Source organism: Peromyscus maniculatus, chromosome 16 (assembly GCF_049852395.1).
Source record: "Peromyscus maniculatus bairdii isolate BWxNUB_F1_BW_parent chromosome 16, HU_Pman_BW_mat_3.1, whole genome shotgun sequence".
In the NCBI taxonomy this organism is placed as follows: Eukaryota; Metazoa; Chordata; class Mammalia; order Rodentia; family Cricetidae; genus Peromyscus; species Peromyscus maniculatus.
In genome coordinates this window covers 41,876,888-41,891,110 of record NC_134867.1, presented here as the reverse complement: position 1 = coordinate 41,891,110, position 14,223 = coordinate 41,876,888, and the positions used below count along the sequence as shown (strand labels likewise).

At 46.3% G+C, this 14,223-nt stretch overlaps 1 protein-coding gene and 1 long non-coding RNA gene across 2 annotated transcripts in view; one reads left to right on the top strand and one right to left on the bottom strand.

Annotated features, from left to right (window-relative positions):
* Heca (hdc homolog, cell cycle regulator) overlaps positions 1-5,857 on the bottom strand; it is a 45,014-nt gene extending 39,157 nt beyond the window's left edge. The window contains exon 1 of the mRNA XM_076552707.1: positions 5,490-5,857. Within this exon, the coding sequence (XP_076408822.1) occupies positions 5,490-5,784 (295 nt within the window). The 5' untranslated portion in view covers positions 5,785-5,857. The remainder of the gene's footprint in view (positions 1-5,489) is intronic.
* Positions 5,858-6,375: 518 nt separating this feature from the next.
* On the top strand, positions 6,376-11,107 carry LOC143268893 (uncharacterized). Its single transcript, XR_013045072.1, has 2 exons — positions 6,376-8,044; positions 10,336-11,107. It is a non-coding gene; the product is annotated as an uncharacterized LOC143268893 (long non-coding RNA).
* Positions 11,108-14,223: the final 3,116 nt, after the last annotated feature.

Genomic DNA, 14,223 nt, shown 5'->3' with positions numbered 1-14,223 from the left:
CTCTACCGCTGAACTACATCTCCAGATTCTAATTCAGGGGTTCTCAATCTCAAATGACCCTTCACAGGGATCGCATATCAGATATTCTGCATATAAGATATTCATATTACAATTCATAACAATTATGAAGTAACAATAAAAAAATTTTATGGTTGGAGCTCACCACAACATGAGGACCACATAAAGGGCCATAGCATTAGGAAAGTTGAGAACCACTATTTTAAATAAATCTCTTCAGAATGTATGGGATGTGCTCACCATAATCCTCAGGCCAGATTTTCTCCCTCTCTTATCCTTGAGTTACCTTCACAATCTTTAACTGAACTACTTAAATTAACTGTGCACAGCTAAAAGCTTGAAGGAAATTCCTAAGAAGACTAAGCTACAAGATAACTGGCAGTTTTGTCTCCTAGGCTTTGGTTTGGTTGATGGTTTGGAGGCAGATTCTTATGTAGCTCCGCTGGCTGGAATTCTCCATGCGAACTTCAAAAGACCATGTCCAGCCAGGTGCTGTGACCACGCCTGTTACCCAAGCACTCGGGAACTCAGGAGGCAGAAGCAAGGAAATCACAACTGAGCAAAGCCTGGGCTACAAAGCAAGACTGTCTCAAAAAACAAAAACAACAACAACAACAAAAAAAAAACAGGTGGTGGGGGAAAAAAGAAAAGGAAAAAAAAAGGGCCAATACTCCTTATTTTCCTTCTAATTTATCCAGGGAACTTAAAAATGTTCGAATAAAACAAATGTCTAAAAGGGGCAACACATTTACTGATCAAAAAATAAAGCACAATACAAACCCTGTTCATAGAAAATAGGTGGTACTCAAAAAAAACTGATGCATGATTCAGAACCTATATTCCCATCAAAATAAAGCTATACTGGTTATCCCCAGTGTGGCCCACGAAACCTATTTAGCAGTTGTGAGACATGTTTATTTATGTTACACTACCCTTTGTGACAGCACTGGTAGTCTAAGGGAAGAACCTGAAAACTGCCAAGGAAACAAGTTCCTCTCCACATACGTTCTCCAGCAGAGAGGCCACCTCCAGGTCTACCATCCTGAGGAGAAAACCAAATCCAAATGACCAACAATAGGAGAGAGAGAGAGAGAGAGAGAGAGAGAGAGAGAGAGAGAGAGAGAGAGAGAGAGAGAGAGAGACCCCTGTCCTCACAGCTTAATAAACTTAAATACACCGAAAAGCCACCCTATCTCTGGTGTGCCTCCAACACAGGTCAACTCTCCCCGCTGCCCAATCCTGCCTCCTGCCATCTCCCACTAATGAAGAGCACTCCACAAAACCTCCTGCCCATAAATCTCTTTCCAGAGATTATTTTCCAGGATCTAAGACAAATAACTAACACTATAAACTCCTTGGAACTGTCCTAATACACTCTCTTACTAGCTATCTTGCTTCGTATTTATGGTAGGGACTATAATCTCATTTTACATATGCAGAAACTAGGGTTAGAGAACTTAAATAACTTGCTCAAGGAAATCTGAGGAACTAATTTAAAATGGGTCCTAAAATGCAAGGCAAACACTAACTCCATCTACACCGACCTGTAAAGTGACTTAAGGTAGAGTTAGCTCAAAGGTTGCATTCAGGATGAATCGTGTGGTGAACCTTGTTCAGCTATGAAACCGGAATTTATAAAAGTATAACTCAGGCCCACTGAAAACTGGATATACTATGATCAAGGTTTCAAATATTTTTTTTTTTTTTTTTGGTTTTTCGAGACAGGGTTTCTCTGTGTAGCTTTGCGCCTTTCCTGGAGCTCACTTGGTAGCCCAGGCTGGCCTCGAACTCACAGAGATCCGCCTGGCTCTGCCTCCCGAGTGCTGGGATTAAAGGCATGCGCCACCACCGCCCGGCTAAGGTTTCAAATATTTTTAAAGCTGAAGAAAAAAAAAAAAAGCAGAGGCCTGATGGAGTCAGAATTTCAGAATGAAACCAGTTGTAATCTACTGCCCGATTACTAGATTCTAAAAATAATGACAAATGTTGTCCACCTACAATCATAATGTTCCAGTATGTGCACACAGATGTTTATTATGTGGGAAGACGATGGCACTTCCTCACATTAGTTTGTTTCCCCCAATCCTTGCAAAAGGCTTCATAAATTCACACCTAAAAAGTAGGGGCACAATATCCTTTGCATTCTTCGTCAAATGCATAACAGCGACCAGTTCAATTGCCTCGACTCAGCCATACTATAGTTTCCCCCAAGCTTCCCCTGGCTAACATCTTCTCCATAGAGTGAGGAGTTTTATACTTATAATGGACAGTTAAGAGCTAATATTACCCTGCTCTGGTAACTACAATGCCCTACGCCAACAGGACATAAAACCACTCTATAAATTTGAAACAACTACTAGTTTTTTTTTTTTTTTTTTTTTTTTTTGGTTTTTTCGAGACAGGGTTTCTCTGTGTAGCTTTGCGCCTTTCCTGGAGCTCACTTGGTAGCCCAGGCTGGCCTCGAACTCACAAAGATCCGCCTGGCTCTGCCTCCCGAGTGCTGGGATTAAAGGCGTGCGCCACCACGCCCGGCAAAACAACTACTAGTTTTAACTGGTCATTAAGTTTACATACAAATATATTAAAAACTGGCTTGATCAGAACAAACCATTTAAAATTTTAATAGACATGAAACATGCTCAGGTGAGCCTGAGAGCTATATAGCTAAGACTTTATCTCAACAACAAAAAGACTGCAAGTGTTTAATAATTGCTTTGAAATTTTTATAATAATAAAATCTAGTATCACAAGTGAAAACTTGAAATATACTTAGAAATACTAAAGTGGTCCAACTAATGTAATTTTAAAATTTAAAAATAATCAAGTCTTGAGCTGATGAGATGGCTCAGTGGGTAAGAGCATTACCAGTAAGCCTTACAACTTGAGTTCAATACCCAAAATCTACATGATGGAAGAAGAGAATCAACTCCAGAAAGTTGTTTTCTGACCTGGACAGGTATGCTATTTGAGTTAAAAAGAAAAAAGAAAAAAGTAAGGCTTTTTTGATTCTTAATAGTTCACACATGTCTACTTTCCCCTTCCTATAGATATTCACAAATATCACCTCTCTCCCACACCTACACACTATATATATGCATATATGTATACATATATATACATATACACACATGCGTGTACATACTATGTATAGTGTGTGTGTGTATGTATATATATATATATATATATATATATATATATATATATATATGCCCTGTATCTACAAAACATAAAACCACTCTATAATTTGAAACAACTACTAGTTTTAACTGGTCATATATATATATACATACACATATATATACATATATATTTAACTGGTCAAATATATATAATCTATCTATATATAAAAGTTCAAAAGCATTTGTAATTTCTTTATTCATTTTGTGCAGGCCTCAGAACCCACATTAATAATACTGTCTTCAGAAGCATGGAGATGGTCCTTCCACTTAAGGTGAACTACTCACCAAGACATCACCCATATTAGAACCAACAATGTGAGCCATAAAACTCAGCTCACTGCTCTTCAATCTGCAGCTTCTGAGATTCTGGTTATGGCAATGTGGGGCCCCATTTCTTCCTTTTTCCATCTAATAAAATAAGGTTCTAATCAGAAACACATAGCTCTACACAGGTATACACAGTATTGCTAAATTTACCAGTTTACTACTTCAAAAGAATAACAGGAGCTTTATGTTTTCAAGCTAGAGGTACCACCTGCCAAATAAAAGCTTCCTCAATCACTTTAAAACACTTAAGTCTTTCAGAGTGTGGTAAACCAGTACAGGAAGGAAGGCTTCGTGAGAACCAAGGACGCCCTAACTTGTAACCACCGGCAAGTCCCTATTTAATATGCAGTACTGTTAACACTACAAATGATTAATAGTTCTAAATGAATAACTAATAGCTATTATCCATCAATCACCTATTCATTGCAATGAGCTTTACTGACCTTTACATAATAAGCCTTTAAAATAACGCGGACCAGGAACTTGATAGTAAAGGGTCACTCTAAGCGTCCTGCACAATAACCTCTAAGGGACCCCATCAAGTTTGTACAGGAGGAAACTGAGGGTCAGAAAGACTGGCCTTTCTCCAGCTATCAGAGCTCGACATGGTTAAGGCAGAGTCGAGAGTATCCCGAGTCTAAATACCTTCCTCTCGGCCACACTGATATCAAGAGAAGGTTAGAGCCAGGGTTAAAAGCAAGAACAGGCAGAGGCGAGCCAAGAGTATTATCAAACATGAACAAACAGGGAAGTCTGCGACTGGTAATAAACAAATAAAACTCCCTACTTCCAAACTGTAGGGGCACAGCCACTGGGGGAGGGGGGGGACTGCTTCCAACAGCCTGTAGTCGCCCGTGGAAGCCCTGCAAGCCCTGCGGAGTTCTTCTAAGTGCTGCACCCTGTTAAAAGGGAGAGCATCTGTACAGAGCATGGCTTCAGCAACTGAAAACCGTCTTCAGGGACAGAGGTAGCTATTGCAACTATTCTCACCTACTCCCACGAAAATATCCACTCTCTTCCCTGCCTGACAGGAAGAAGTTTCAAAACTGTCCGAATACATGTCAAACACCGCGTCACGAAAACGGGTTGTCTCCGCATCGGAAAATCCTGCCACATCTCAGCTATCGCCCACATGCCTCCCTACATCCCCGAAAGGATCACTCAGGCGCTCCAAATACTATCAGGCTTCTTTCGGAAAGCAAATGTGAAACTATTATACGGGGGACTTTCTTTTTTATTTATTTTTTTTTAAACTCCAGGCTGGGAACGGAAGCCAAGTTCAGATTCTCTTCCTTCCTCAAGCGAGACGGAGAATCAGAAGAACACTCACTCCCCTCATATCACACACACACACACACACACACACACACACACACACACACACACACACACGAGGCACAGACAGACAGACAGACAGTGAGCAATCGAGAGAGCGCCCACTTCTTGCAGTCAAGATCTCTGGCCTCTCCTCCACCTGTGGCCGCCAAGGCGACAGGGCCTCGATCGGTTGGGAACGGAGCCTTTTTTTTCCTCTTTGGAGGCAAAGGCGGGTGGGTCAGGGGTGAGCAGGAAGTTTTTTCACTCCGATCACCCTAACTTGGTCACCTTTCCTCGCCCGCTCGTTCGCTGGCTCGCACTACTAGCCCGGGACACTCCGGGGGGCGGAGGGGGGGGAGAGGGAGACTCCGCCAGCGCTGACACCGCGGGGAGCAAGGCACCAACCCCCTCTTGAACCCCGAAGCCCGGCGGGGCGGGGGTCCCCGGCCCCCGTCCACGGCGCGCCTCCGCGTGGGGACCGCGAAGGGCCAGCCGCGGCGGGGCGGAGGGGCGGGGCGAGCACTTCCCGACTAGCATTGTCCACGCGCCGCCCGCCCGCCCGCCCGCGCCGCCACCCAGGGCCCCCGCCACCGCGCCCGCCCGTCGGGGAGGAAGTTGGCGCTCGCCCCGCCGCCGCTGTCGTCTTACCGTTCTTGGCGTCTCCCGCGGCTGCAGCCCCCGCAGCGACGCTGGCGTTGGCGGCGCCCGCGCCCGCACCTCCGGGGCCCGCCGCGCCGCCGGGGCTGCCTCCCGCGCCGGGTGACACCGCCCCGCAGCCCGCCGCCGCCGCCGCCGCCGCCGCCAGGGCCCCTCCGGCCGCCGCGCCGGTCGCACCCGCCGCCGCCGCCGCCGCCAAGGCCCCGGCTCCATTTTCCTGCTCGTCGCCGCTGCTGTTGGCGCGCTTGTTTTTGCGGCCGCCTTTGCTGTTCTTGGGGTTGGGCATCTCCCCGGTCCGATCGAGGGACCCGGCGCGCCCACCAAGGCTGGGCTTCCCCACCCGCCCGCCCCCGCCGCCGCCGCCGCCGCCGCCGGCGCCCCCGGGGCGGCTGCCGGAGAGCGCGGGGCCGGCCGCTCTCCCTTCAGGCGCCCGCCCCGCCGCGCGGCCCGCGCCGCGCCATCCCGGTCGCCGCGCCCTCCCTCTCTCCCGCCCGCCGCCGCCGCCGCCGCCGGCTTCCTTCCTGGAGCCGGCGCGGCCACCCGAGGCTCGCAGCCGCGCGGGGCGCAACGGGAGCGGGCGAGCGGGCGAAGCGAGACGCTCGGGGAGCCCTGAGGGAAAAGGCGGGTCTCGGGCTTGTTTTGATTCGGCGGCGCTGACACGCTCCGGCCCCGCCCCCCCGGCCCGTGACGACAGTGGAGCTGGCGCCTGGCCCCGCCCACCAGGTGACTTCACGGCGGGGGCCCCCCGCCCGCCCCCGTGACGTCACGCCCCGCGGCGCAGGGCCCGCCGCCCGGGTGACGTCATCCGGACGCCTCTGGGGGGCAGCAGGGGCGGGGCCGGGGGCGGGGGCGGGGCCGGGGGCGGGGGCGGGGCCCGGCGGAGTCGGGGTGGGCGCAGCTCTCCGGTGTCCCGCGCGCGCGGGTGCTGCCAGCCAGCCTGTGTCTGAGACGTGCCAGGTAGAGTGTCGGTGGAGTTGTCCGGTGACCTTCTGACCTTCCTGGAACTCGGGGGTTACGACTTTGGCCTGGAACGACAAACAGGTGGCCCGAGAGGGCAGGAAAGGAAAAACCTTTCGGATTTAGGGACTCGTTCAGTGGCTTCTGCGGTTCACGAACGAGACGGATGCAGGGAGTTCCTGGACGGTGCAGTGAGCCGCGCTCCGGCGTGCGGATCCCTCGGTCTAGGGGTGGAAAGCTCACTGGACGCAGACCCACCAACCAGAGAGACAGACCCGAGGGTTCTGTCCCAGGCACAGCCAGCCTGCAGGAGCCAGGGTGCACACAGACGACCAAGTTGTCTTTAGAGAGACACCCGGTTGTGAAGAAGGCATTAGCGGGTGAAGATGTGAGGGCATGGCCATGCCCAGCAGTAGATGGCCAACACAAAACGAACTCAATGGAATCTCTGGAGGTTCTGTTTCCCAATTTTGTCAGGGCTGCTTTTTTTTTGACCTTACAAGCCCTTTGTGTATATATTATGGCTTCCGGTTTTGTTTTTATGGGATTCCTGACTATATGAACGTGTGTGTGTGTGTGTGTGTGTGTGTGTGTGTGTGTGTGTGTCTGTGTTTCTCATGCTTTTTCGTTGGCTCTTTTTTCTTGTGTTTGTCTTCTCCTGTTTGTTTTCATTTTATCTCATTTTATTTTATTATTATTTAGATGCTTGAGACAGAAAGGGTGTGGATTCGGCTGGGAAGGAAAGTGGTGAGGACCTTGGAGGAGTTGGAGGAGAAGCCATATTAGAATATATTGTATGAAAAAAATCTATTTTCAATAGAAAGAAAAAGGTGTGTGGGCACAATACTGTGGGATGGTCTCTCTGTATGCTGTGAATATGTGTTGCTACCATTGGTTAACAAAGAAGCTGTTTTGGCCTATGGCAAGACAAGTTATAGCCAGATGGGAAATCCAAGAGAGATACAGGGAGAAGGAAGGTGGAGTCGAAGATGCTGAGAGGCCAGGGGAACGAGATGTAATGGAGGGGTTGGAGAGATGGCTCAGCAGTTAAGAGCACTGGCTGCTCTTCCAGAGGACCCAGGTTCAATTCCCAGCACCCACATGACAGCTAACAACTGTCTGTAACTCCAAGATCTGGCACCCTCACATAAACATACATGGGGGCAAAGCATCAATGCAAATAAAATAAAAATTTTAAAAAAGGATGTAATGGAACACAGGTAAACACAGGTTAAAGGCACAAGACACGTGGCAATACATAGATTAATAGAAATGGGTTAATTTAAGATGAGTGAGCTAGTTAGTAATAAGCCTGGGCCATAGACCAAAAGCTTGTAATTAATACAAGCCTCTGTGTTTATTTGGGACCAGATGGCTGCGGGACACAGGAAGACTTCCATCGACAGCACAGGGCTCCTGGGAAGATTTGATGTGGTGGTCTTCTCTGAAGCTCCGTTCTGCTCTCTTCCATCTTCCAGGTCATAGCTCAGATACCTCACTTCCTTCAGCATAATCTCATGGAGTCCTCTTCTCAGAAAAGCTGTCAGAGCATTGCAGTTAATTGCGCTTGTCTACACCTGATTATGTTGGTAATGTGTATGCTTAAGTATTTCTTGTCTGTCTCCCTCACATGAAACTGCCATAGATAGGGGATTTTGTCTTGTGCAAGAAACAACTGACATAAACTTGTTGAATGTATAAATAGGGTTCTTAGTCCATGACTACAGAAGAAAGACTGTTTTAACTTGGTTTTACAATATCCTCTTCCTATAGTGTGATCTTTTTTTCTTTTTTCTTTTTGGTTTTTCAAGACAGGATTTCTCTGTATAGCTTTGTGTCTTTCCTAGAACTCACTCTGTAGCCCAGGCTGGCCTCGATCTCACAGAGATCCACCTGCCTCAGCCTCCCGAGTGCTGGGATTGAAGGCGTGCACCATCACTGCCTGGCCTATAGTGCGATCTTTAATTAACTAAGCTGTGAATCAAGGTACTGTGGCTGTATTGAGAAGTCTAGAGAAACAGCTTTCAGCCTGTGGGTCACAACCCCTTTGGGGGTCAAACGACCCTTTCACAGGAGTTGCCTAAGATCATTAGAAAACACAGATACTTGCATTACAATTCATAACGTAGCAAAGTTACAGTTACGAAATAGCAACGGAAATAATTTTATGGTTGGGGGTCACCACAACATGGGGAATGGTATTAAAGAGTCACAGTGTTAGGAAGGTTGGGGACCACCGTTCTAGAGAGACAGCCAAGGAAGTGCTGAGAGAAGGGCCATCTGCATGATTTCCTAGCCAGGATTCTGGCAGGCAGAGCCTGGAGCAACAGGGATAACACTGTACGCTTTGGCACAACCGCTAGTTTTGTTTTTCCAGACAGGGTTTCTCTGAATAGTCCTGGTTGTCCTGGAACTCACTCTGTAGATCAGGCTGGCCTCGAACTTACAGAGATCCGCCTGGCTCTGCCCTCCAAGTGCTGGGATTAAAGGCACCTCCACCACTCAGCAACTAGTCGGACTTTTTTAGTGGTAAAATGATGGACCTTTTTAGTCCTCAATACACTGTATGTAAAAGGAAAGTAATCCTTTAAAAGGCCTAAATGATAGCTAAGATAGATGATAGGGAGGTAGGCAGGCAGATGGATGGATGGATGGATGGATGGATGGATGGATGGATGGATGGGCAGACAGACAGATAGATGGAGATGTGTGTGTGCCAGAGATTGACACCAGGTGTCCTCCTTTATTCCTCTCCACCTTATTTTTTGAGGCAGGGTCTCTTATTGAACCCAGAGCTCACTGACAGATTGGCTGGCCAGCAAGTGAGCTCCAGGGATCCACCTGCTTCCGCCTCCGCAGCTCTGGGACTATAGATATGTGTCTCTGCGCCCAGCTTTGACACCCGCTCTGGAGATCGGATTCAGTTTCTCGTGCTGGTCCAACAAGCACTTTACCAACTTAGGGATCTCCGCAGCTAGAGAATAGATAGTTTGTGCTTATGTTTTCATGTCACAGATTCACACATCCCACACACACATACACATCCTGTAAGTACCAATGGAGCATGGCAGAGTGTCTAACTCTGCAGTTTAATATAAAACCTTCTCAATAGTTGTGTTTAATAAGAAAAAAAATGTATGAGCCGGGCAGTGGTGGTGCACGCCTTTAATCCCAGCAATCGGGAGGCAGAGCCAGATGGATCTCTGTGAGTTCGAGGTGAGCCTAGGCTACCAAGTGAGTTCCAGGAAAGGCACAAAGCTACACAGAGAAACCCTGTCTCGAAAAACAAAAAAAAAAGTATGAAATACAAATTTAAAAATTGTGTGAAATACAAGAACTCTTCTGCTTGTTTTGTTTGTTTGTTTGTTTGTTTTTTGAGCCTTAATAAGTCCACTAAGCTAGTAGTAACCTACTAAGTCTTCTCTGGGAACCCAAATTAGACTTGTCTCCATGGACTCCCTATACCTTCTTCAGGAGAATGGCTTACACGTTTAGTATGAAATTGTTGACTCACTTGCCTCTCGTCTGAACCTCACTATAATGGCAGCAGGTGTGTCTGTCTTACTCACTGTATGCGCTGTGCTTACCACGGTGTATTGTACATGGTGGGGTATTGAGTAGATGACAAGAAAAATAAGTGAACTAAAGGACAGATGACATAGAGGTAGATGCAGAAAGATTTGGTAGCCACTTAAAATTGGGGGACTAAGGAGTGCAGTCAAGACAGCCTAAAAACTGAAGATTATGTTGTAATTATATATGTAATATTATGATGTAATTAAGTGGAGGCATCAGCAGGAGTACGGCGGATAAAGAAAATGAGTAAATATGGTCCATTTAGAATTTTATTAACTCCATCACTGTTATGCCTCTCTCACAGTGGTTAAGAGAATTCAAAATGTTTTGGTGGCATTACTTGTGGCCTGGTTTTGGTTTTCATTATTGGCGAAGGTGAAGTTTTAGGCTAGAGTACAGGAAAATTGAGATAATTAACTTCTGGAATAAGCGTTCTGCCGTGGTGCCGTGTTCATCAGAGTTAGCGTCCGCACACCCTGCAGACAGGCATCCACACCAGCTGCCGCCACCTCTACATAACTGAGACTTCAGAACTGGATACTTCCCCGCAGAAATAGAGTTGGCTCAAAGCACACAGACACCCAGGCCGTTGCGGTTCTAGCTGTGTGAGCCGCCTTCTCTTCATTCAAACTGCAAGAAGATGAAAAGGAGGAAGGAGAGAAGCTGGGCCTTTCCATGTTCAACCTTCACACCTAATTTTAGTCTTAGTCAAATTTGACACAGAGGCTGTCGTTCCGGTTTTGTTGCCACACTGAAAAAGACACTAAAATCAAGATGTTCAAAACAGAACTCAGGTGATGTTAAAGGACCCTGTTTTCTGCATTTCATATTCTGTGGAATTTCACCGGGATTCTGACACCCCAGGCTTTTCCCTTTTTCCCAGCATGCCTAGGAGTGGGGATTGCATGCCAAGGGAGGGAGGAGGAGGCAAACCCCTCCCTTTGGATACTTGCAGAAAAAGAAACTAAAACTGAGAGCTACCCAGGTTGCTGTGCTGTATACATCTCATTTGACATTTTAATCTTTATCTTCCCTGACCAGCTCAGGTGCTCGGAAATATACTTCAAAAATCATAACCCCATTCTGTGTTTCCTTTCCCCTTGAATATCGTGGGCCCTATCATACAGTTCTCTGCACATATTTAAAAAACCAGTGATAAATCAAGTCCCTTGAAGATAAGCAATTTATACCTTTGAGAAAAAAGAATGAACAAATCTTCAGGACTAGATTTCCATGTTGTAATTTTGTCAACCTTTTGTGTCTGTCTTTTGAGCTCTTGCTGTTAGCCAAATTTGGGCTAGGGTTAGACTATAGAAAAGTGTGTTAACGATATTTATAAATAGAACAAGAAATAAGCTGAGTATTTAAAAAACAAAAAACAGGCCGGGCGGTGGTGGCGCACGCCTTTAATCCCAGCACTCGGGAGGCAGAGCCAGGCGGATCTCTATGAGTTCGAGGCCAGCCTGGGCTACCAAGCGAGTTCCAGAAAAGGCGCAAAGCTACACAGAGAAACCCTGTCTCGAAAAACTAAAAAAAAAAAAAAAAAAAAAAACAGCTTGACCCACTAGATTGTAGAGAGACTCAGAATTCTAGAGATCATGTGGTAATGTACACAAAGGTCAAGGTGCTGCAGTGATCTGCTAAAAGTCACTGAACATGCTTTGAATACTGTATATGATCTATGTGATCCATACCTTGGAGAGAAAGCCTCCTCTGTGCCTGCAGGCTTTCTTTGAGGCATATCGACTATTATGGTTTGTTTGTAATCAAGATTTGTTTGTACTATTTTTTGTGTATGTGTATGATTATATGTGTGTGTTGTGTACCTGTGTGAATATATGCTGTGTGTGTGCATGCGCAGGCTCAAGAAAGCAAGAAGAGAGCATCTGACCCTCTGGAGCTAGAGTCACAGGTGGTCGTGGGTGCTGGGAACTGAACTCTGGTCCTCTGGAAAAGCAGAAATGCTTTTAACTGCTGAGCCATCTCTCCAGCCCCTTAAAAGAGTGTTAATGGAGTGATAATGCAAATACTACATTGGTTATTAAATGGAAAATCTGTTATCCCATAAGATAGTCCTCAATCAGTAATACTGGTATTGTTCTCAAATGTTTGCCTCAAAATCTCTTCAGTCTCTTAGTTACAGTTTTTAGATTATTTCCATGATTTTTACGACAAGGTCAGAATTCTATTCCCCATAACACCCAAACTTGATATTTCCTCTAACATCTGAGCCTTCTTTGTTCATGGCGTTGTCACACCTCAGCTTCAGCATTGTCTCAGGCCTCAGTAATCCCAAGAGGACACTTTCCTCAAGAAAGAGATGATGAATAGTGCGCCCTGGACACTGTCGCTCTACTCCTTCACGACACACACCCTGGACTCCACACCTGGCTTCCCCGATGTCTTCCACACGCTCGGTCATCTTTTGTTGGCAGGGAGTCAATTCACATGATCCTGATCAGTATTTTTAGAGAATGTGAACAGAACAGAAAATACCTATTCTATATGTAGAGTTTTGCATGCAGATTTTTTTTGGTGAAATATAAGTATTATAAAATCTAGGCTGTACCCACATATGCAAATATGCACATCTGTGTGAATAGATGCATTTGAAACTGAAGGAAAACCTACATAGCCCCACTGGCTTCACATGTTTTTAATTACTTACTTGGTTCATCAGTTTCAGAGGCCCCATAGCTAGCTAGTGGATTCCCATTAGCTTTACTATCCATAATTCCTCTGCTATATGGTCACTGTGATAATGTTGCTCCCACTGTTTTCAAAAACGTGGTGACTGCTTTTTATCTCAAACCAGTTGACATCACTCGGCCTGTTGCAGTGGCCATGGAATTATCAGTTTCCACAGCTTAAATGTTGGACATCTACTTTAGAAGTGTCAATAAAAACTCAAAAGATTTTTGTCACCTACATTTCATGGAAAAGATCTGGTTTTTTGTCACAATTAAGCCACTGTCTTTCTTATGTTGCACTCTGTGCATGATTTAACCTTGTTCTTTAGGCCTTCCTTAGGCAAGACATCATTGGCCTTCTCTAAATACTGCAGTAGTCATTTGCGGGGCATTTACCCACCAACCCCACAGCTCCCCAGAGTTTTCTTGAGTGTGAGCAGCAGGAAATATTAGATAGAAGGATTTAGAGTGTGGAGATAAACAGATAGAAAATAAAGGATCGCCTCGAGAGGGCCTGGAACCTTTTCCAACAGGCCCCGACTGTCTCTGCCTCAGGGTATTTATAGAGATGCCAAGAGGTGGAGCAAAAGACCTCCTCCCCCAGCACAGCCAAGTGCAGGCCATCTCAGACACCTGCACTCAGGCCCGTGGTCCTGATCATCCTCTCTATGCGGACCTGCTGGGTAAAACCACGAGGAACCGGAAAACGGGCTCCCACAGTCCTCACCCTATTGATACCCAAGAAAAGGCCCCCACAGCTCACTAGCAAATGAGTGTCTCAGTTTCTGGGAGTCATTTACCTAGGCATGGCTTAGCTGGATCCTCTCAACTCAAGGTCTCTCCAGAGGCTGCGCTGTTGTCAGATGGGTAAGGATCTGAACATCCCACAGTAAGGATCACTTCCATACTCATTTAGAGACTGTGGATTCAACCCCTCAAGAGGTTCTGGCAGGAATTCCCCCAGTTCCTGGCCACCTGACCTGAAGTGTATAACAAGGAGGCAGCAAGCAAGAGATAGTGAGGACACATCAACCAAAAGTCAGTCTGGAGTTTTTGAGAAAAGCTTATTTTCTTTCCAAATTAATAGTTATCGGGAGGCATCCTATGCATGCTACAGCACAAGTGTGGATTCAGAAGACAGTCTTTGGGAATCGGTTCTCTCCCGCTGTGGGTCCTGGGGAGCAATCAAATGTGGGTTTTTAGGCTTGGTGGCAAGCACCTTTACCTGATGAGCGATCTCACTGGCCCACAAGTCAAATCTCTTAGGTCACCTAATGTTGGAAGTAACATCCAATGTTTTTTTCATTACTTTACTTTTCGCAAAGTAAGTGATGAGGTTTAGTCCAAGTTCAAAGGGAGGTCATGCAAGGACATGAGTACTAGGTGATGTAGACCATTAAAACTCATCTTAGGAGCTATCTACCATAAATATGCTAATATTACCTATAGCCTAAGTTGTGTTTTTTAAGATTCATATCCTAACCCCCATCCCAGTGGCTCAT